Source organism: Manis javanica, chromosome 4 (assembly GCF_040802235.1).
Source record: "Manis javanica isolate MJ-LG chromosome 4, MJ_LKY, whole genome shotgun sequence".
Taxonomy (NCBI): Eukaryota; Metazoa; Chordata; class Mammalia; order Pholidota; family Manidae; genus Manis; species Manis javanica.
This window is the reverse complement of record NC_133159.1, coordinates 20,910,816-20,933,317: the sequence shown is the minus strand read 5'-3', so window position 1 is coordinate 20,933,317 and position 22,502 is coordinate 20,910,816. Positions and strand designations below refer to the sequence as shown.

Here is a 22,502-nt window from a genome sequence, read left to right as displayed (position 1 = left end):
TAGTTGAGGAAAGTATAAGTTGACCATTAGCTAATTCTTAAAAACAGAGAAGACCCCAGAGACTAGGTGGAATACTTAATTTCTTTTAGATATTTTTAATTAATTGATTGATGATTGATTAATCTATTGTAAATGTCCCCAAGTGATAATGGATTTATTGCCTTGCCATGGCTTCTTCTTGTTTGTGTTTTTTGGCTCTTAGCATTTAAAAAAGGAAAACAGTAGTCATTCTTTTAAGGTACCTTTATGTTAAAAGATCTTTTCCTTTTGTCTTGAGTTTCTTTTGTGAAGTTAATAAATACTGATTCAGTTTGCTATCCTGAATGAGCCATCTTGTATTTCATATTAAGAGAATATAGAGTTGTACATGTTTACCTTTCTTTATGAAAAATCTGACCTAGGAGAATTTGAACTTGAAAACAAATAGGATATGTTTTTCTTGTTCTAGCTGTATTCTTTACATCCAGAAGGATGGCCATCAGCTTCCATTTTAATAATGAAGTGCTGTATTTTTAGTATTTTTCTTTGTGTTGAGGAATGCTTATTGGTAATTACTTTGCCATTATTCTTTTTACCCTCTTACTTAAGGTAAGTATAAAAACTAGGAAGACATAAGCAATTGGTAAAATGACCTTTTGAAAACATTTACATTGTCATCCCCTATCCCTGGTGGGACATTAATAATAGTAATGGTAAAGGGAAATGGTAGAGTTAAAAATCATGCTCAGTAGTATCTAGGATGTACACTCTAAGAACTATAGTAGCCGAATTAGAGATATTAAATGTATCAAGGAAAATAATGTTACTGAGTTTTTGTGATTAAAGACGGAGGTCTAGTCTTAGTTTCAAAAGAAGTGTATGTGTTGACATATTGTTGAAGTGGATATTGTTGTTAGTAACTCCTTACCTATTTAAAGTAATGAGAATTGTGAGGCTGACCTGCTGGTTAGTCATCTTTTCTGCTCTATTTCATTTCCTTGCCATTTTATTCAATTTCTTAAATATGATGTACAAAACCTGATCGTTACTTCAGAGGAAGGTGAGAAATTAAAGCACTGAAAAAAAATTTTCTGCTGACTGACTATAAATGGTGATTGTCATGGTACATTATTTCCTTATTGATTTGTGCCTGAATCTTAATTTATAAAGATGACTGAGTGACAACATGGAGAGGCCAATGCCACTGAAAGAAAAGTTTAATATTACTTGCAATCCTTCTAGAAATGACAGTCATGGGATGCCACACAGGGCCAAGGGGAAAGCACCAGTCTTGGTCAGATGGAGGCAGAAAAGAGCTAGGGCAGTAGTATATAGGCCGTAGCCTTTGTTGGGGTTTCCTCAAGCAAGATGAGGCAAAGGGAGGCAGGGTAGGCAATTTAGGTTTGGGTAGCTTGAGTACTTATAGTGGGGATTGGGGCATAGTGACTGTCACCATCTCCCTTGTATCTGGCCCTAGGTTGATTTAGAGCAGGAAAAATGTTGACTTGGGGTGTGAGTTAGATAAAGGATATGGTTCAGAGTATGCGCTCTGAATCCCAGGGAAGATGTAAGCAACTTTGGCCCTTAGTTTGGCCCTGTGATTAATGGATGCCAAATAGGCAGATACAGAATATAACCAAACACAGAACACTTATTAACTGTTACAAATAATTATAATAGTAAGTGTAAATGTCTGACTTTGAGGATGAAAACAGATTTTCACAGGCTGTAGTGAGTTCTGAAATTTGAGTGGAAAGAAGGGTTCTGTCCCAAGTTGATGATGATAGATAAAGCCAAGATTTTTAACCCTACTATTACCTTTCTGTAGAGAGATGTTAATGATGGGCATTATTATTAGAGTTATTTTATCCCTCCTCTTCTTCCTACAGAATTATCCTTCTCCTGTTTCTCTGCTACTAACTTGCCCTAGAGATTTGTTCATGTCATTGTTTACAGGGCAGCATAAATCCTAGACTTGGGCTCTATCTTTCACTTTTTCTTAATTCCAGTCAGTCCTCAATCCTCTGCAATCAGAAGTGGTTGTCTCTGTGGTCACCACTTACCTTGAAATCACTCAGTCTTTTCCCCAGTCTTCATCTTTTTCAAATACTCTGAAGCAGTTCATATTATTGTTCAAAATGGAGCTCTTTGGAAGAGTAAAAGGGTACACTAACCAGACCTGGTTTGGGGATAAACCAAGAGTGTTACTGGCAAACTGAAAGCAGGTAAAAACTCTATTATGGCTATCAGGGGTGCTCTCTGAACTCGTTTTAAAAAGACATGTATGTGTAGGAAAAAATTTTAGAAGAATATATACCATACTCAATACTGATTATTTCATGGAAATGGTAGGGCAAAATAAGGTCTTTTATATCTACTTTATCCATATCTGTATGGTTTGGATTTTTAAAAATAGAAGCATGTGTGCCCTCTGTATTTAAGTTTTAAATGAAATTAGTAATACTGTAGAGAAGAGATGGTAATGCTTACAACCATAATGTACTCTAGGCTAAAATATAAAAAAAGGGTGAAGCTTGGGAAACATTCTTGAGAGTAATAAAAAGGACCTTAAAAATTGTGTTTTGGGCTTGGATGGTAAGGAGAAGAAAGAACTACAGCAAGTGGCAAAGGAAGAATGACTTGACTCAACCCCCAATTTCTTTTTTCCTTTTTTTTTTTTTTTGTCTTCTCTATCAAAGATAATACTCTTCAACTTGTAAAGGTTGGCATAGCTGAACTTTGAAAAATGTATTTTATTCAAAATATATTTGTGAGCAAGTACCTAAGTCATTTCAAATGGGTTCTAATCCTCCAACTCATAGAAGTTTTATCCCATAGAACTAAAACTTAAAAACATGATTGCCAAACCAGTGTTCATCATCTGAAAAATCACAGAATGAGAAATGTTTGAAAGAGAATGTAAACAGATGTTGCTCTCTCTCTTTTTTTTTTTTTTTAATTCAAAGGCAGTGCGAGGGAAGAATTAGGTGCTGGAAATAAAGACGTACTAATTCAATGCTAATTAATAATAGCATAAAACAGATTTTAAACAGACCACTATGGGCACTTAGAAAAGAATATGACAATCACCAGGAGCTATTATATATTTTCTCTAAGAACACTCAACATTTTTATTGATTGCGTAAAGATTTAGGATATAAATAGATCAAATATCTACGTGACAGCTGGAGAGAATACCTGATATTTAAACTAAGGTATTAAGGGTAAATATATTGACTTAGCCTTATTTCTTCCAGGACTCCCATTGCATAAATTGCAGTATGAAGGTATTATTATTATTGGACCCAGTGCTAATCTTTACACTCTTCTCTTCAGACTAGAGCCTGTGTAATTATCAGAGAGAAGATTCCCCCAGTCTATGGACTGGACTCTTGAATTTTTTAGAAGATTGCTTTGGTAACATAAAATTATTTACAACTCAATGTCTCAGTAGTTTAACACAAAAGAATTGTATTTATCTCTCATATTAGTTTCATGTGGATTGTCAACTTTCCTGGACCAGTTCTCCCTGTAGGCTGCTTTTATCTTGTGATGCCATTATCTTTAACTTGTGGCCTCCATGGTAGCCAGAGAAAGGAAAGAGAGGATTGAATGATCATACATAATGTTTTAAAGAGCTAGTTTTAAATGGCTTATTTGGCTCCAATCTAACAGCAAGGAGGGCTGGAAAATAGAATAATTCTGTGTGTTAGTCCATCTGGGCTGCTATAACAAAATACTGTAGACTGGGTAGCTTATAAATAACAGAAATTTATTTCTCACAGTTCTAGAGGCTAGGAAGTGCAAGATCGATCAAGGCATTGGCAGATGTGATGTATGGTAAGGGCTTGCTTCCTGGTTCATAGATGGCCATCTTTCTGCTGTGTACTCACATGGTCAAAAGGGCAAGGGAGGTCTCTTTTATAAGGGCACTAATCCCACTCATGAGGATTCCACCCTCATGACCTAATCACTTTCCAAAAGCCCTGTCTCTACATACCATCACACTGGGAATTAGGCTTTAAAATATGAATTGTGGAGGGGGACACAGACATTTAGTCTATAGCATCCTGTGTGAGTAGGAAGTGAGAAAAGACTACTGAGAATTTTTTGGTGACTCTACCATAATCTCCCCTTTGGTTTACCTGTTTAATTTTTCACACATGAAGAACAATACATATCTCCATTCCCCCACACAACCAACTTAAGAGAAACAGCCGCAAATTCTGTCAGTCACTGCATCCAGATCAGATACAGGATCTGATACCCAATAGTTGCTACTAAGTCTGGATGTGACTTCTATGGGACTGGTAGCCTGCGAACTTAAAAGACACATTTTTTACCTCCTATCACAGTCATACCCAATACACAGTGGTAGAACAGGCATTGTCTCTGCCACAGGTGTTTACCTTTATAGTAATTTGGGATGTTAACTCTCTTTACGTACTTGCCTTACACGAAGTGCTTGAGGCAAATTAATAATAGATGGCTGTTGGTAAGCATGGTCAAAGAAAATGGTATTAAATGGATGTGAAATTTAATCTAGGTTATGCTCAAGCCCTTAACCCCTTATAAAATATAGCATATGACTTTTTAGTAAACAGAATGATAAGCTTTTTTTTTGTTGGACAGTGATGGATAAAATCCTTCCTTTTTGTAGTCTCCATGCAGACTTCTGACTTTATTATTCCTAAGAGTAGCACTAGTATGATTTAGCCTCTTGTCAGAACTTAGGAGCCACTATAATTATATACTTGTAAGTCATCATAGAACAATCCTGGAATGACATTTGAGATGCACAACATAGTTTTCTTATCTATAAAGTGGTATTTCTTAGTCCTGTCTTGAAATTTTAGGGATTCAACTTTGTTCTTGATGTCTGTGATAACACTAAAATTTAACAATTGTATAATACTTTGTCTTTCATAAACAGCTCTTTCTCTTTAAATTTCATCATCACAGCAATAGGTAGTTGTATCTTCTCGTCATGTGAGTAATTTATGTATCTGCTAAAATTTAAAACCAACTAGTTGGTATCCAGGTTTGGATACTTTATCCTGTTAAACATTCTATCTTGAGTAAAAATCCTGGTAAACATTTTGCTTTGAATCTGAAAAACACTTTTTTCATTAAAGAAAAAAAATGCCATGTTATATTTAATTCTAAAATATAACAGGGGTTATTAATTAAATAAATCTGATCAAAGCAAAATGAAATAGCTACCTCATAACTTACTAGTTAATATTAGCCTGCCATTTGGGTGGCTAGATGGTTTCAAACTCAGATGACTCCATTGACACCTTTGTGTATTTATTTTTACAGGTGAAAAAAGCCAAGATGCAGGAATCAGGAGAGCAAACTTTGAGGTATGTAAGGTTGAATTTTTTTTTTTTCAAATCCTGATTAGTATATGGGCATGATTTGAGGTGACTACACTCTTTTTGGATTTTAGCATCAGTCTTCACATTTTGAAATTATGTGGTTTAAGATGAAAATTTCCCTCCGAATATTCTTTCTTTAAACACATGTAAGTGCTGATTTTTTTGTTGTTGTTCATTCATTATTTATTCAACAATATGTACTGAACTCATGTTCTCTATCAGATCCTGTCGTGTGTAGGAGACACGATGGTGAATATTCTTCAGTTAGATATATAGTGTTGTAAACAGGAAGAATAAGCAGAACTAAGTAAAACCCCAGGAATTCTATGTTAATTACTAAGCGAATGTGGGATGCTCTGGTCATTAGTACCACTCCCCTTATAGATAAGAGGCGGTTTCTGTGCACCTCAGGCTCTGTCTTCCACAACACCATAGTTTTCAGTTTTCCACAGTTCTTATCTCCTGTCATTTGTCCACCAACCATATGAACCAGTAACTGTATCACCTCTAACATCTTAATTTCCAGAATGCTGCTCTTTACTACCACATACTACATCCCTGTAAATTTATTCTACTGCCACACTAGCCATGTGATGTCTTACTGAGCACTTTCAGTTCAGTGATCTATCATTTTCACTATCAACCATGGACCCCTCCCTCAAAAAGACGAGTATCTTTCTTAGGCTGCTTAGGTTATAAAATCTACTACTTTAATCAGTAACATTTTTAACAAACATCCTTATAAACATTTTATAGCTTTCCGACTGTGTCATATTTCCCTAAGAAAACCACAACCCTGGTTAAACCCAGCTATCCACCTATTCTATATTTATTCTCAATCACCTGAACATTGTGACACAAAAACACAAAAAAACTGCTGACTAGTTTCAGTTTCCATTCATGATTACATCTCAAACAGGCACTTAAATTCTTGGTGGTCCAACAACCCTTTCTGGTGTGTTTTATTTCCCAGTCTCCAAAATCATCTTTCTTCCCTCTTTCCCTTCCTCCCTTTTTTCCTCCCTCCTTGCCTCTTGCCTTCTGCCTTCTCCCTCTCCCTTCCTCTCTCCTCCACTCTGTTCCTATTCATTCAGTGGGGGTTCTTGCTCCATAATTCAAAGAGAACTTAAAAACAGATAGGAACTACCTCATTAGTCTGTCACCAAATCTCCCCACTTCTCCGCTTCTCTACAATATTCTCTGCTACCCTTTCCTCTGAGTTAAATTCCCCTGCTCTTATCCAAGGCTGACTCCTCTGGTTTACTATGGAACTATCACCTCCATATAATTATACCTTCTCTCTTCTTCAGCAGTTTCTTTATTTGATAAAACATACATAAAAGTCACCATTTCAGTAATTTTTAAGTATATAATTCAGTAGCATGCAGTACATTCACACTGTTGTGCAACTATCACCTAGTTTCCCAAACTAAAACTCTAGTCATTAAACAGTAACTAAGTTACCATTTCTCCCTTCTCACCACCATTCTTCCTGTCTCTAAGTACCTCATGTTATTGGTATCATACAGTATTCATCTTTCTGTGACTGGCCTACTTCTCTTTGTGTAACGCCTTCCAGGTTCATCCATGTTGTAGCAGATTCGTTTCCTTCCTTTTTGAGGCTGAATAATATTCTATTGTATGTCTATACCACATTTTACTTATCCATTGATTAATTGATTGTGTTGATTATTGACAAGAGTTCTGTTGAATGAGAATGAGTTGTTTGTGATGCCCACTTTTTGGAGTTTGGGTGGTTTTGCTCTTCTTTTCAGGGGGAGTCATTTTATTTTAGAGCATCTTTTTTTTTCAGCAGCACTCATTGTTAGGCAAAATTTGTATTTATATAACTGAAAATAATTGTTTTTTGAGACAGTATATAATTTTTCAGATATAATAACAAATTTAACAAAGTGCTTGAGTTATTTCACTGTCTTGGTGCTGTTGTTTCTATTTAGTCTCTAGATACTCAGTTGAATATATAGTGGATTTTGCTATAACATAAGATTCCAAGACCCTAGGATTTTAGCAGCTGGTCCATGTATACCAGATCATACAAATATACCTTCTGAAATAAAGGATCTAGAAATAGTCTTTCAACAGTGGGTATAACAATGAACCCCAGACTTATCCAAGTACATGTAGAAGACAAACCAGTCATTGTAGTCAGAAATGTGAAGTTCTTGTCCTGTTTTATACCAGTCCCCTAGGAATCCTATTTAAATAAACATGAGATGGGGCCAAGAAATCTGTATTCTTATCAGTCATTCAGGTAATTATAATAGACCAGTTTGAGAAACATTGACATAACTACTCAGTATGATATTTTACTCTTACCTTTCAATTCCCATAATCACATCTTGGTTAGGACATTAAATGCAATTCTAAAAACACAAACAATTGAGTACATAGGTAAAAATAAACTTCATATGGGAAATTAGTCTTAAAAATTAATTATATCTGAGGAAAAATTGTTTGCACATCAAAATATACCAGGTAAAAAGCTTTATTGATATTATACTTCACTATCGGGGGTCTGTTCAGAAAAGGTAATGACAGCTTAAAGACTTTTGGTGCTGTATATTTCTTACATGGATAACATTTCTTTTTAAAATTTTGCTGTATAGAAACTATTCTTACCTTTTATTAGTCAATCTTATCTTTCCAGACATATGGAACTTTTGGTACAGTGTCCTCACTTTTCCCTGAAATGTAGAACAGCAAAGCAGTTTTCTTCCTAGGGAACATGAATGTGGAAGATGCCTGGGCTAGAGGGAAGTGTAATATAATAGTAGCTCTGGTTAGATTGTACTTAAAATGTTCTAGACTCTGCTTTAAGCACTTTTCATATATTAACTCATTAATCCTGTGAGGTTGTGACCTCATAACAACTCTATGCAGTAAGTTCTGCTACTATTATCCCTCATTGACAATTGAAGAAACTGGGGTACAGAGAGTTCAGTGACCTGCCTAAAGTCATAAAGCTAGTTTTAGCCAAGTAGAATATGAACTCCAGCAATTTTGCTCTAGGATCTGTGTTTTTAACTATGATCCTTGTAATTGAGGGAATAACTGAAATGGAAAATAAGGTAGAAGGAAGAGGGAGGACATTGTGAGGGATGAAAGTTACTGTAATTTCCATTCCAGAATTTCAGTGAGAATCTTCCCAACATTAAAGCATCTACCACAAAGAGCAGTCCTCTCGGTTTACATGATTTACCTTACACAATCTCTCTTAATTTTCATATAAGATTTAAAAAAAATGTTGCTCAGTCTTGGGTACAATAACAAAAAAAATTGTTTTCTTTTTTTAATCAGGGGAGAAGAAAAATATAGTAGAATGAACCTTCTTAAGGTTCAGAACCCCACTTTGAAGCAAGGATGTGTAATTTGAGAAAAATTCTGAAATGGTTATGAGAACCACTGTCTGATATCAGGCATCTGCCTACTTACTTGTGGCACTTTGGAAACAAAGTTGATGGAGCAGTTTTAGGTGTTTTGGAATTTTTCTTTTACCACATAGTCTTTAGAAAAAAATGTGACTTGTCTGTGACTTAGCCAGAATTTCTGAGTGACATAAAACCTGAAAGGGTATAAGGATATGAGAAAGAATAGTGGAATGTTGAGGGTACTAGCCCGGGTCCTCGCTCTCCAGGAAGCTACTAAAAACCAAGAATAAGGTTGTCATGAAGAAGACTTACTTTGCCTCTTGCTTGTATAGCCTGGCAAAAAATAGGTTTGGTTTAATCACTTTTAGCAATGCAGCAAATCATTCAGGGGCTAACCTATTTATTTTGGTCCCCCAGTCAAGTAAGCAGCCCCGAAGTCAGTGACCAGAAACCTGAAACATCCAGCCTTGCTTCAAACCTTACCATGTCAGAGGAAAGTAAGTACCATAGTTTGTGCATGACAGAACAGGTATTCCTATAACCAGGTGATGCTGTTCTTTTATAATTGGTTTTCACTGATTGCCTTGCTTGTCCCAGCATATCCAGAGCCTTCCCTTCCCTTATGTGTCTGTGTGCTCTCCTGTAAGCTTTATTGACATACCAGCTGAGGAAACATTTAAAATAACATGGAGTCCACTTACCCAAGGAGTCACACTTGGTGATTATATTTTTGTTCTGAGGTTGGATGTTCCAAAGGTAAGAATGCCTGACTCAAAATTAGGAAAGTTTGGCAGCCAACCTCTGACTGCCCCTCCAAAGGGCCTGATATTTTTCCACCTTTCTAATAACCAAAGGATTCTAGCTATCAGTCTAGGCCAAAAAAGAAAAGCAGTCCCCTGAGAGCCCAAGACTGATACTAGGCCCTGAGGGAGAGACAGCTCAGTAAGATACACCTTCTATTTACCAACCCTCAGTCTCCTGTAGAAATTTATATTTACACATTAGACAAACATTTGTAGAATGCTGTTTTTTTCTTGTGGAGACCGAAGCTCTCAGCATGCCCTCTATTCCCCTAATTGCTTCCATAGGACAAATAGAGCTCTCTGAAATTAAATAGCTATGCCCTTCCATATTTTACCACACACTTCAAAAGAATAAATTTGTGTAAGACACCTTTTAAAAAGACACTTGCTTTGGGGATATTTCTTCTCTTAAGATCATTATGCTTAACCTTATGTGTTTCCCATGAATTAAAAAATGGTATGGCTTAAAAAAAATGTTGTGTCTTCAGTTGTATATATTATTTCCTCAAAGGTACTATTCCACTGCTTCTCGAACTTCTAATGTACCAAAGAATCATCTGATGTGCTTGTTTGTAATGTAGAATTTCAGTCTTCAGAGATTATCCTTCAGCAGACCTCATATAGAGGGGAATCAGCATTTTCAAGAAGATAGCTAGATGATTCTGATGTAGATGGAAATGTGTTCATTCTGTGGGTAATTGTTCTAATCAGTGAAAAGCCTCCCCTCTAGTTTGTTGAATGTCCCACTCATCCCCAAGAAAAAGGCCTATTCCTTACATATTTCAGGGCCAAGAAGTAAGGTGGGTCTACTTAATCCTTCCAAATCATTTCTCTTCCCTTTTTTCCTTAAAAAACTCTAGTTCCTTTGAAGTCTGTATTTATGCCTCCCCCTACCTCTCTTTTTAACTTCAGACTGAACTCCTACTCATTGTCTTCTCCACATAAACCCTTATTGTTCTCGGTGATTTTAATATCCGTGCAGAGGACCTTTCCAGCATCCATCATCTCTCTCTTTTTTTCAGGTCCCTTACTCAGCATAAATTCCACGGTTCTTTATTATAATTACTCCCTTACAAATACCTTCAGTAACTCTTTGCCTATCATACTGTTTGCTAAATCCCAGTCCTAATTTAATTCAACTCTCTACTTTCTCTATAAGTACATTCAAGTGGCTAAACATTATTGGATAAATTATATACCTAGCTGACTCTTTACTCATGGGATGTCAAATGGGCACCCAACATGACTGGAAATGCTACTACATTTCCCTAATGAGTTTTACCTTTTACTATTTCATACCACTTCTTTTCCTCTCAAAGCACCCATGCTCACTTACCTTTCCTCCTTCACTGATGCCTCCTTCTCATATAGAAGCTTTCAGACAGGAAACTCCCTCAGCATCCTACCACCACCAAATCTTCAAACCTGCCTGTATTTGTTCCCATGTTTTCTTGCTTTGTTCTTGTCAAAACGGAAACATTGTTCTTGTTCCTGTCAAAGGGCTTTTATTTGTGCGCTGTATCCTACCCCCAAGGACCCTTGTATTATCCTTATCCCAGTACCACTCATGATCATTACATTCTTCTCTTAATTCTTCTGTCAGTAAAAAGACCAGATCCAGTATCTCCCATCTTAAAATGTAAACAAAACACTCCTTTTGCTCCACATCTCCTGCTAGTAAGAGACCTTCTCTTTGTCCCTTGATCCATTGGAACCTCTGGAAAGAGTTGCCTTCACTTGCTTTCCCACCTTCCATTCATTCTTCAGCCCTCTCAAATTTAGCTTCTATTCACCACTCTTCCAATGAAATTGCTCTTGTCAAGGTCATCAGTTACTTTCAGGAACTGAAAGTACTAGTTCTGGTGGACATTTCTTTCTCCTCATTGCCTGCCTGTCACCATTTTTCCTCTCACCTTTCTCCTTTGCTGGCCCTTCCGCCTCTATCTGACTCTGAATGTTGGTAGGCCTCAGAATTTGTTTCTAGTCCACCATCTTTTCTTGTTCTGCATCCTCTCATCCATTGTACTCCTTTAAATATTTCATACATTGTTAATTAATTCCACATTTATATTGCTAGTTTGACATCCCCCCTGATTTTAGTGGGGTATTCAACTGCCTCTTTGACATCTCAATTTAGATATCTAAAAGGAAAATCCTATTTAAAATGTGTGAAAGCCTTTTATTCCTTTAGCCCCCATCAAATCTGTTCTTTTCCCAAACTTCCCCATCTTAGGAAGTGGTTTCCTCTCCCTCCAGTTGCTCAAGCTGAAAACCTAGAAATAACCCTGTATTCCCCTGATTGGCTTATTAAAGGAAGTTCTTGAACAGTTCAAGAGTCTGGTACAAGCTCTTTATGACACAACTCTGTCTACAACATGGATTGAAATACTGCTATATGTCAGACTTGAGTTGAATATTTACAACACTTATCCCAGATGAAATCTTGAGGGTCAGGCCTTCACAGCAGCTATTCTAGATGAATCATCGGGGTCAAGAGGACACTAGCTGTGAAAACTCTTTATCTAATGGTTCATTAGAGCACACATCAGTTCCTCAGGTCTGTCTCTGCTTTGTCAAACAGAAATCGGTCACTACAAAGCAGAAAAAATAGTGAAGAGGCATACTTACATCTTTTCTGCTACTGATTAGTTTTCTAATAAAATTGGGTACTTCCCCCATATCTGTCTTCCTACAAGTCATTCTTATGGCCTTTTACTCATAATAGAGTAAGCAACCAGAGAATGAGCAAGCTGAAGTATGATGTGTTTTCCTAGATGTGGATCTTGCTTTTTAAGTTTGCCTATGAGCAAAGCTGAGAGCTTATGAGGTTGCTTCATGTGTGGTTTTAGATAACTTATGGGTGAAGGAAGAGATCAGTTGATACTACCCTTCAGCAGTTTTCCATATTCTCCATGTGCTAACCTCTTTTACTGTCTCTAAAATTCTTTAAACCCATTATTAGAAAAATGAAGTATTTTCTACTGCCCAATCTTTCTAAATTTCTTATTGCCAAGCTGTATTCTGTTACTTAGTTTGAAAGGTTATACAGTGAGATACACAGTTTTCCCATTTCATTTTTGAGATGTTCTAACTTTTTACTTGGTGATATCTTTCTTTCAGTTATGACATGCACCGATTACATCCCTCGCTCATCCAATGATTATACCTCACAAATGTACTCTGCAAAGTAAGTTGAATAATTATTTCAAAAGTCTATATGCTTTTCTCTAGGTTCATTGCAAAATTTAAGTTGATATTTAACTTTTTTCTCACCTCTCTTGTTCTTTCTGTCCCTACTCTGATTTTTTTTTTCCCCTCTAAGTAGAGTCTATGTAACATCATTTTAAAAAGTAGATGGCTGCCTGGAATAGATCACTGTCACCCAGGAGCTTACTCTAAATGAATAGGCATTGAAAATGAAAAATACTGTTAGTGATCAAAGCATATCACTGATTGACCTCTGATCATCCTCTCTTTCCTCTTCCTTGATTGATGGATCATAAAAACCATTAAGCCAGCCTCAAAACTGGGAGTTCTCAGTCTAATCTATGTTCAGTTTCTTGTTTCAGGAATGTCTTCAAGGTAGAACTGGGCTTGAAGTTAGACAGGTTAGTGGGTTGAAGTCACTAAGAGACAACATTTTGGGCCTTCTTGGGGGTGAGATCTCCCTTTAAGATCCACCAAGTTAATCATTTCCAAGATGAGTAGGTGCAGAACAATGCATATACCAAGCTACCATTGTGCATTGATAAAGAGCCTGCACATACACAGAGACAAGTGTGCTTATTAAACTAGGATATATTCTTATGTGCAGGATATGTAAAGAAATTGTAACAGATGAGTGATACCCATGGGGCTGTTATAAAAAGAAAACTGGCAATTTTTTTTTCTTTTGGTGCCCATTTGTACTTTTGAATCTTGCATCAGTTAAAAAAAAAACTAATTAAAAGGCAACTCAATGAGTTCTCAAATTCTAACCTGTATTAACACTAATAGCATCCTGGAGCTAGTCATTTCATGTAGTTTTCTTTTGTGAAATTTCTGAACCTATTCTCTGAAATTATTGTGAAGGAGATAAGAAAATACTTTGAACTATAAAGACACTATATGAAAAAGGATATTATGATCTTTAACATATCTGGAGATAAATCCATTTGAAGTCACTGAGATTTTAAATCATTCCCATGTGACGTAATAATCACAACCTGAGCTATTTCCTGGTCTCAGATCTAGCTAAGAATAGAAATCTTCAAATTCAGTCTCTTAGAATCTACTGAGATGTGAATATGTTGCATAGTCCAAATTCATTCAAAAGATATTTGCATACCTTCTGCATTCAGGGCATACACTTCATTAGCTATGCCTTCTGTCTTAATTCAGACCTTACCATTTATCTGAACCATTGCATTAAAATTGTTTTTTAATTGGAGCTCTACTTCCAGTTTCTCCCCTTTCTAATGCATTTTATAAAGCAGCTCAAATTAGTCTTTATTTAAGAAGAGCTCTGATCTTGTCACTCTTTGCTCAGCAATTTCAGTGACTCCCAATTGTTTCAAATTTGTCTGAACTCCCTTAGCCTGGTATTCAAGGTCTTTGCTGTTTATCTTTCTTTCTCTTGCTACTTTGCTTCCCTTTATATATATACTTCCCTTAATATAATCTATGCTTCTTGAAAGCTGAAGTCCTTGCTTTCCTTCCTCTGTACCTTTTTTCCTAAGTTTTTCTCTTTTCCTGGAACACCCTTTCTCTCCCATTTCTGCACATTGTAACTGTTCAGTTCAAATACCACTTCTTTGTAGCCTTCTTTTTCCTTTCCCCAAAGCTGAAAAAATCTTTTCTCCTTCTGAAACACTCCTTATCCCCAGTATCTCATTGTTACGACTTACATGATGCATATAACACTTACTTTCTTACATTCTAAGTACAACATAACTCACCAAATAAAATAACCAGTATCTAAAAATTCACTGCGTAAAACATGGGACCATTTTATTGCATGGATGAAATGGCTAGCAAGTTTAAAGTCCCACAAATTTCAATTCAGATCCCTAGCTAAACTTGATGTGGTTGATACCACCTAGTATCGGTACACTCTGGCTTACATATGAGTGGAGAGATTCTGATCCTGTCTGGGACCTCCCAGGTTTTTTTTGGTTACCTGGCTCCTGTTTTGTAGGCTTGGCCTGGGAATATTGGGGCCCACTCCTACTCCCTGTTTTCTAATGTGGTTGCTTGCCTTTTCTCTACTAGCCCCACCTTCTTTTCCAAGTCCCACTTTCCCTTTCAGAACTTTAGTTTGCCCAGAGGGCTGGGTGGAAAATGAGAGCAGATCTAGTTCTATCCAGTTTTCTGTTATTTTAGGGTTTTATTCTGTATGTAGACATTGGGCATAATAAACAAGTTTAATCCACCCTTGGGTCTCACATAGGGCCTTGCATATAGCACACCACAAATGTTTGTAGCATAGCAATTGGACCTTGGGAGGATATTTGAAACTATTAAATTTTCCATAAAATTGTTTCTTAGGTAGGTGATAGTAGAAGCTGGACAGGAAAAATTAGTTCTACTTTCTGACCAGAGTAAGAGACATTTTATTTGGAAGGTTAGTAGTTGCTCATTCTTTGTTTTTCGTGGTGTTAGCTGTTTCCTATATTTTTCATTACTAAAATAAGTCACACATGAAAGTTTTGTTTTGAACTTTTATAGACCTTATGCACATATCCTCTCAGTTCCTGTTTCGGAAACTGCTTACCCTGGGCAGACTCAGTACCAGACACTACAGCAGTCTCAGCCCTATGCTGTCTACCCTCAGGCAACCCAAACGTATGGACTACCTCCTTTTGGTAAGTCATCATATTATAAGCAATTTCTAAGAATGTTGATTTTATCCCCAGGAAACTGATCTTTCCCCAAAACATAAGCATGGCTGATCAGGAAACTGATGAGATGGGTTGTTCTTTGCAGAAGTACCTCCTCAGTTACAGATGTGATAGAATTTGAGGGTACAACTTCCCAACAGTAGATTTGATGCCTATAATATAAAATCTTAACTTTTCAGTACACATTTGTGTATCTATCAAATTTCTAAGTTACTAAGTTTTTACTGTAAAGCTTGGAATCTTAAAGTATTTGAAAACTGTAAAGAATTATTACATACAAAACATGGTCCCATGATTAGCTAAGCATAATAAGTATATTTTGAAGTACCCAGTTTCTTGCTAAAATCAGATAATCCAAATATCCAGGTAGAATATACCTTTCTTGCCTTTTTAAGTCAATTTCTCCCTTCTCTTTCCTCCCTCCCTGCTCCAAACTGATAAGTTGCTCTGCTGAGCCAAATAGTCATCTTTGCATGGGGAAAATCCCCAGTTTTGTATAAGCTTGTCATGTGCATAGAGAGTTTTGTTCTTTGGCTTAGGTATCTTAGATATGAACTGTAAATTAATTTAAATGATTTACTAGAAGTTAGTTGTAGATTCTTTGGTCACTATCTGTGCTGATCTTGCTGTGTGTGTATAAATTGATAGATATATGCATTAGGCTTTATTGCCTTCTCCCTGGTTTCCTAGAACTGGTATCAGAAAATCAAGACAGTATGTATTTTTTAATATGTAATATTTTAATAAAATTATATCCCTGTAGCCTTTACTGAAAATAGCTGGAAATTGGAAAAATCTTCAAAACCACCACAGATTCTGGATGTATTAGTGTTACCTGTTTTAAGTTTCTACATTCCTACTTTTGCTGGTCCACTTGGCTAGTCTTTTATGAGAGTGACAGCTTTCTGACTTTTAGACTTGCTGGATTCCTTGGCTCCTGATAACTTCTCGAAATAGAAATTAAGGATTGTGTTTAATGATAGTGGTAATTGATAACTTCGTGAGAGAAGAGAAACAAATGCTCTTATTTCCCCATTTGTATTTCCATGACTTGATGCCTGTCAGTATCAGCCAGTGTGCTAAAATCTTAAATTTCTGTTACATTTAACCAGTCAAGTCTGGTTACATTAAACCAGAGCAGTCTTTTTGGAAGCAGAATTCTCTGTGAATATGTTTATGTTTATTTCTTTTTGTATATATTAAAGCTAATTTTTCAGTAGTTGCCCAATAATAGGCTAACAAGTATAAAATCAATACTTTCACATTGTTTTTTCACCCTCTGTTTTGATTTAAATTCATTATTGGCAAGCCCAAAGCTCATTGTGACATTGTTAAATAGTTGCTCATTCTTGCTGTTCAATATTAAATAAAAGTTGTTACATCTCTGAATTCAAATTATGGAGTACCTAACATAGTGCCCCTGTACACATAGGTCCTAAACATTGTGGTATCTTTTATGATCATAGCATTTCCCCTGTATTAAAGAAAGAAAGAAAATTCTGTAAAATAGATCCCTGTTTAATGTTTGGGGTGAGAGAGGCTTGTTTCACAAGTTCTTCTCTCAGTAATTCAGAAGGAGATAATTATTAATTTACTTTGACTCTACATAGTATGTGAGTGTACTGGAGAGAGATTTAGGTTGGGGTAATATGAATAGTAGATACGGTATATTCTCAGAATTTATAAAGAAAATTATAAAGAAAGATTTCTAATACTTTTTAAAGTGACTATTTTTAAAAGACATTTTCTTATGTTTTAACATGTGACTTTTTTTTTAACTGTTCACTCAAATATAAAACACTTCATTTCTTCTTGTGAAGATTTTGGTGATTTTGTTATCTCAGGGCTGCCCTATTACCACTAAGACTAGATTAGTGAGTGTGTTGTGTTGTTTCAGATGTAAAGAGGGCTTCAGGAAAATCTTACTGTAATATTTTCTCATGTTTATGGAGTGCTTACTATACCAAGCAGTATGCTAAGAGTAAGTACTTCACACTTTACATTGTTGTCTTATTTAATCCTCAGAACAATCCTAAAAAGTAAGCCTAGCATAAGTGTTTATACCTTCTTATAGATATGGACACAAGCTTAGAAGGATTAAATGACTAGCCTGAGGTCATACAATTAGTAAATGCCTGGGATTAGAATTGAACCCAGGTTTGTTTAATTTGAAAGTGTTTATAATTTAGGTCTATTTGAAAAAAATAATTTCAGAGATGAGTTTGAAATTTATGTTTCCTCCTCTTAAAGAAAGGAGAAAAGACTAGAGGAAATCCAGGAAGCCCTTTTTTTATGAGTAATCTTTAAAGTAAAGGAATAATGGTCATGTTTTTTTCAGAGCTATATAGAGATGTGATGGGATGACCGAAAGAAGATTAGAGGTTTAACTTGCAGTGATCTGAATGAATATGTGTGAGGAAAGGGGTTCTCATTTATTATTAGGGCTAATAAAATATTGTCATAGCTGCCACTTTTCTAACTTCTTTTAAAAGAACTTTAATGTGAGAACTTTAATGTAATACAGTGTATATTAAGAGCCTTATGGATGTTCATACCATTTCCTTCAGTCATTTCACTTCTAGGAATTTATCCTATGAAACTAAGTACAGATACCCATAAAAATTTATTAAAGTATTCATAGCAGCATTATTTATAATAGCAAAAGATTGTAAACAATCTACATGTTAAATTCAAAGGTTATGTTAAATTGCAGTATATCCATAGAATGGGAAACTGACCATTGTATATCATATTCTTAAACAATATTTAGTGTCTTGAGAAAATACCTTATTATTGATTGAAAAAAGGAGTATGTAAAACTGAAAACTATACTATGCCAACTTAGCATTTTTTAAAAATACGTACATAAAGAATAATTTGGAGGAAAAAATGTGAATGTTAACAGTATAAGCACTACAGATTTGATCTCCGTTACCATGGAGTCATGCAAAGCAAGGACACGGTTCTAGTATGCACAGGTTTCAGTTAATATATTCCTGTGCAAAAGCAAGAAAGAATTGCCTGTATTTTTTTTTTCTGTGTTGTGAGACTATGAGATTTTTTTTCTCTAAACTTCCTGTAGTTTCCTAATTTTCCATAAGATACATCTACTTATTTTATAATTAGAAAAAGCATTCAGATTAAATTACTTAGTATTTACAATAGCTTAACCCAATGAGCTGTTAAATCAACAAACTAAGGTATTCTTTCTTGTGTTTTTTTTTCTAGCATTGACCTGTACTTAATTCCAAACAAAACTAATTCTGTAAAGCTCTGCTACTCTGATATGTATTCGTATAAATCGAACTACTGAGATTAGTTTGGTTAGTGACTAACCAATAGAGAGTGAAATGTTGGTGCTGAGAAACTTGCGTAGAGTTTCTGATAAGACCCCAGTGTGGGGCAGCAGGAGGACAGCAGTCAGAAAAAGACTTCGCTTGGTAGACCAGCTGTTGCTCCATATCAGGCTTTGGTGCTTACAATGACTCAAGAAGCTTTGTGACTACAGACATAGAGCAGTGGTCCAGGATTTGGTATTGTCTTTGCTGTGGGCAGTGGGGGTCTACAGTCAAACCTTTCAGTCATGCTGCCTATTACTTGGAATTACTTCCTTTTGAAGGAAGATATTTATATGCTTAAAGAACTGAACTGCAGTGATGCTGGAAGGGAGTGTCCATGTTGTCTTTTATTCCTCTATTCTTCAAAAGTATTTATAATTAAATATCTGCTTTGTGGTTTTGGCCAAAAATATTCAAAACTAGCTATTCCCCTACTTGTCTTGGATATTTTGCCCTACTTATGATCTTACAAGAAGGGCTAGTTTATAGATATTTTAAATTTTGAAATTTAGAAAATATATATTAAGCAATTAGACTAGCAAAACATTCTGTTATACTATATTAATAAGATAGTATTTTATTTTAGTACAGTGTAATAATAAACATGTTCACAAATCCAAAACGTTAGCTTCAGAGCCCATTTAGGAAAAAAAATGATGTTGATTACAGTAAATCTGAAAGTTATTGTGCCATTGAAATGGCAATTTGTTTACTAAAAAATGTGATACTCACCCACCAAGAATCATGGCACTGATATTTAAATTTAACATCATGAGTGTTTGAAAGATAACATTCTTAAATATTTTACTGATGAGCATCAGATATAGTTAGGACTTTATCTTTGGCTAACCTGGACAAAACTTTTTAAATAATTATGAATTAAGGGTAGAAGGGGGGTCAACCCTCCTAATTCATGTTAGATGTGTTGATATTCCTCAGTCTCCTCAAATAAGTCATTTCATGTGTTTAGTAGGTAAGAAAGGAATATGACTTTAATGCTTAAAGTGTTAGGGCAAGGCAGTTACCATGTCCCCTTGTCAACCTTTTAAGATTTTCACATCTCCCTTTAATATTCTTAAATTTACTTAACAACAGATTTATAGATCTGAGTTGCACTAGGATATCTCAGTGCCTGGTGAAGCATATATTTATTATGAAAGTATTATATTTACAAATTCCTTATCAGATTTGGAGTTAATATTGAATTTGAAGCTGTGGCTGACCTTGGTATTGATTTCTTACCTGGAATATGTTTGATTGATGAACTTCTTCAACCTAATTATCACCTTCAACTGCACTGATCCAGCAGCCATAGCTACTCAAAACACAGTGAACAACCAGACAGTAAAATTTTTTATAAGTAGACTTTAGCATAGCCAAAATTACCACAAAAACTATTTGCTCATAAAGGACATCCTTAGACTCTCATGTAGAAGCAAAGCTTTGTTTATGGTTTCCCAGTTTACTGCAAATGAAAAGGGAGACACAGTCAGAGAGAGATGTCAGGAAGTGACAGATTACAAAGAAAAGACAGTGATATAAGAGCCCAAAAATCATAGAACTATAATTGAATCCTATTTGGTACTAAGCACATGTCTTCACATATCATCATAGCCTCTAAGGATGTCTCTGTAATTATGTAGATAACACAGCAGTGTTGCTCTTTATAAAAATAATCCTGAGGAAATCCAAAGGTATGTTCACCATTTCCTCCCTACTAAGAAGGCAGGAAAGGATGTAAATATATTTCCGAAAGACTGTCTCTCAGGAGCGTTGTGATCAAAATAAAAGTAAATAGCTATGATGTCTATCAATATGAGGTAGATTTACATGTTGTAACATGGAAAGATGTCTCTCAGGGAAGCGAAGTATGAACAATATTTACAATATCCCATTTTTATTAAAAAGGAGAAAAAGTGATTGATAAATACATAGAAGAAATCTGAGTGACTGTTCAGTAAACTGTTAATAGTGTTTAAGTCTGGCTGATGGGATTATATATGACTATTTTTTTCTAAGTTACATGTTACGTACTTCTGTAATGTTTTTAATTTATAAAAATAAGCAGGTATGTCTGTCCTAATCAGAAGAAACAAAAGTAACAAAATAACCATCTTAAGAAGGCAGAGAAGTATTTAATACATTTTAGAAAAATTTGGTGCTTGTTTAATGGGTAAGTGAATTTTAAACTTACGTGGAATGTGTCCCACCTTGACAATGCAGATAAATGATTTATCACTGTACATGATCATCAGGCACTCTCTACAACAAATATTCTGGTTGGATGTCAGTAGCTTTTTTTTCTGAACCCTGGTCAGTTTCCCCAACCATTGAAATGAACTTACATACCTATCACTATTTGGGGTTTTTGACAAGATTTTGTTTCTATGACCCCACTTCCCAATTCTTTGAAATGGTATTTGCTTGTGGTATATTATGAATTGGAGAATCAGTAATTTTCTCTTACAAGCAAATTTATTTTTGTTTTAAGATTTATATATTAAACCTACTGGCTGATATTTGAAAGCATAACCATGCTCCTCAGTCCCAGTGTATTGTTTGTAATTGGTCCAATTTATCTGATTCAGGTGCATTGTGGCCAGGTATGAAACCTGAAAGTGGTTTAATTCAGACTCCATCTCCAAGTCAACACAGTGTTCTTACCTGCACTACAGGGTTAACCACAAGCCAGCCAAGCCCAGCACATTATTCTTACCCTATTCAAGGTAAATAGGCATGGTTGTGTGTATGTGTGTTTTTTTTTTCTTTATTGTTTTTTTGTTTTGAATCCACCTGTATCTCCAGACAAATTGGGTAATACAGGAGCTCTGTCTTCTAAAATAGAAGGGGGTGATATTTACATTTGTGCATGCTTTTTGTGTTAGGCAAACCAGAACCTAGGAACGTGGTTTATAAGTAGTTTAGCCTTTGAATGTGAATAGTAGAATTGAAGCCTTCCTTTTGCAGGTTGGTGTCCAGAAAACCTGTCTGATTTTGTTCCAGTCTGTTCTCAGTGACATTTTGTCCTTCCTGTATGTGAGCAGACAACTCCATGGGTTAGAAATTTGATGACTTCTTTTGTGTGAAGTCCAAATAGAGTGGATTGAGATGAGAGGTGCTTTGTGAGATGTGTGCTGCTTTCCTGCTGTGGTTTTGTCATACCTCCACCACCATTTACTACATGGGGCATTTTTCTTGCTCAAAAAATTCAATCTTGTTTCCATTTCATGACAAAAAGCATAGCATTAAAGCTTGAACTCTTAAACAGCTCTGCCTTCCCAGTTCTTCCTCTAAAAGCTTAGAATGATGACTGGACAATTTGGAAAGAAGACAGAGAAACTCAAAAGGCATAGTGGAATTAATTTCCTACCCTTCCAGATCCAGTGTGGGTAGTTTGTCATTGCTGTACACTGCGAATTCATTCCCATTTACCTGGCTTTTGTCTGTCCTTTCTCCTGATTTCTCTCAGCTTTTAAATTTTATTCCTTATGAAATTTAGGGGGTTGTGGGTGGGACAATAAAAGCTGGTCTGAGGTATTCTTAAAATATTAATTTAGGTGATAAAATATTTTGATTATATTAAAATATTTTGATTTTCAGATTTAACTGTTTGCAATTATGATTGAAAACTACTTCGGCTTGGCCCATTGGGAACAGAACTGGTCACTACATTCCTAAGACCTTGCTCTGAGCTACCTTTACCTTCCTGTTTTTTACTGAGTTCTTTTCTTAC

At 35.6% G+C, this 22,502-nt stretch overlaps 1 protein-coding gene across 3 annotated transcripts in view; it reads left to right on the top strand.

The window, feature by feature from the left end:
* EYA3 (EYA transcriptional coactivator and phosphatase 3) overlaps positions 1-22,502 on the top strand; it is an 85,325-nt gene that overhangs the window by 24,071 nt on the left and 38,752 nt on the right. For 2 of the 3 annotated variants that reach the window (XM_073233475.1, XM_073233474.1), the window contains exons 4-8: positions 5,302-5,345; positions 9,167-9,246; positions 12,673-12,739; positions 15,259-15,395; positions 21,358-21,495. In XM_073233475.1, the coding sequence (XP_073089576.1) occupies positions 5,302-5,345; positions 9,167-9,246; positions 12,673-12,739; positions 15,259-15,395; positions 21,358-21,495 (466 nt within the window). The remainder of the gene's footprint in view (positions 1-5,301; positions 5,346-9,166; positions 9,247-12,672; positions 12,740-15,258; positions 15,396-21,357; positions 21,496-22,502) is intronic. The other variant, XM_017649222.3, reaches the window with a different exon arrangement.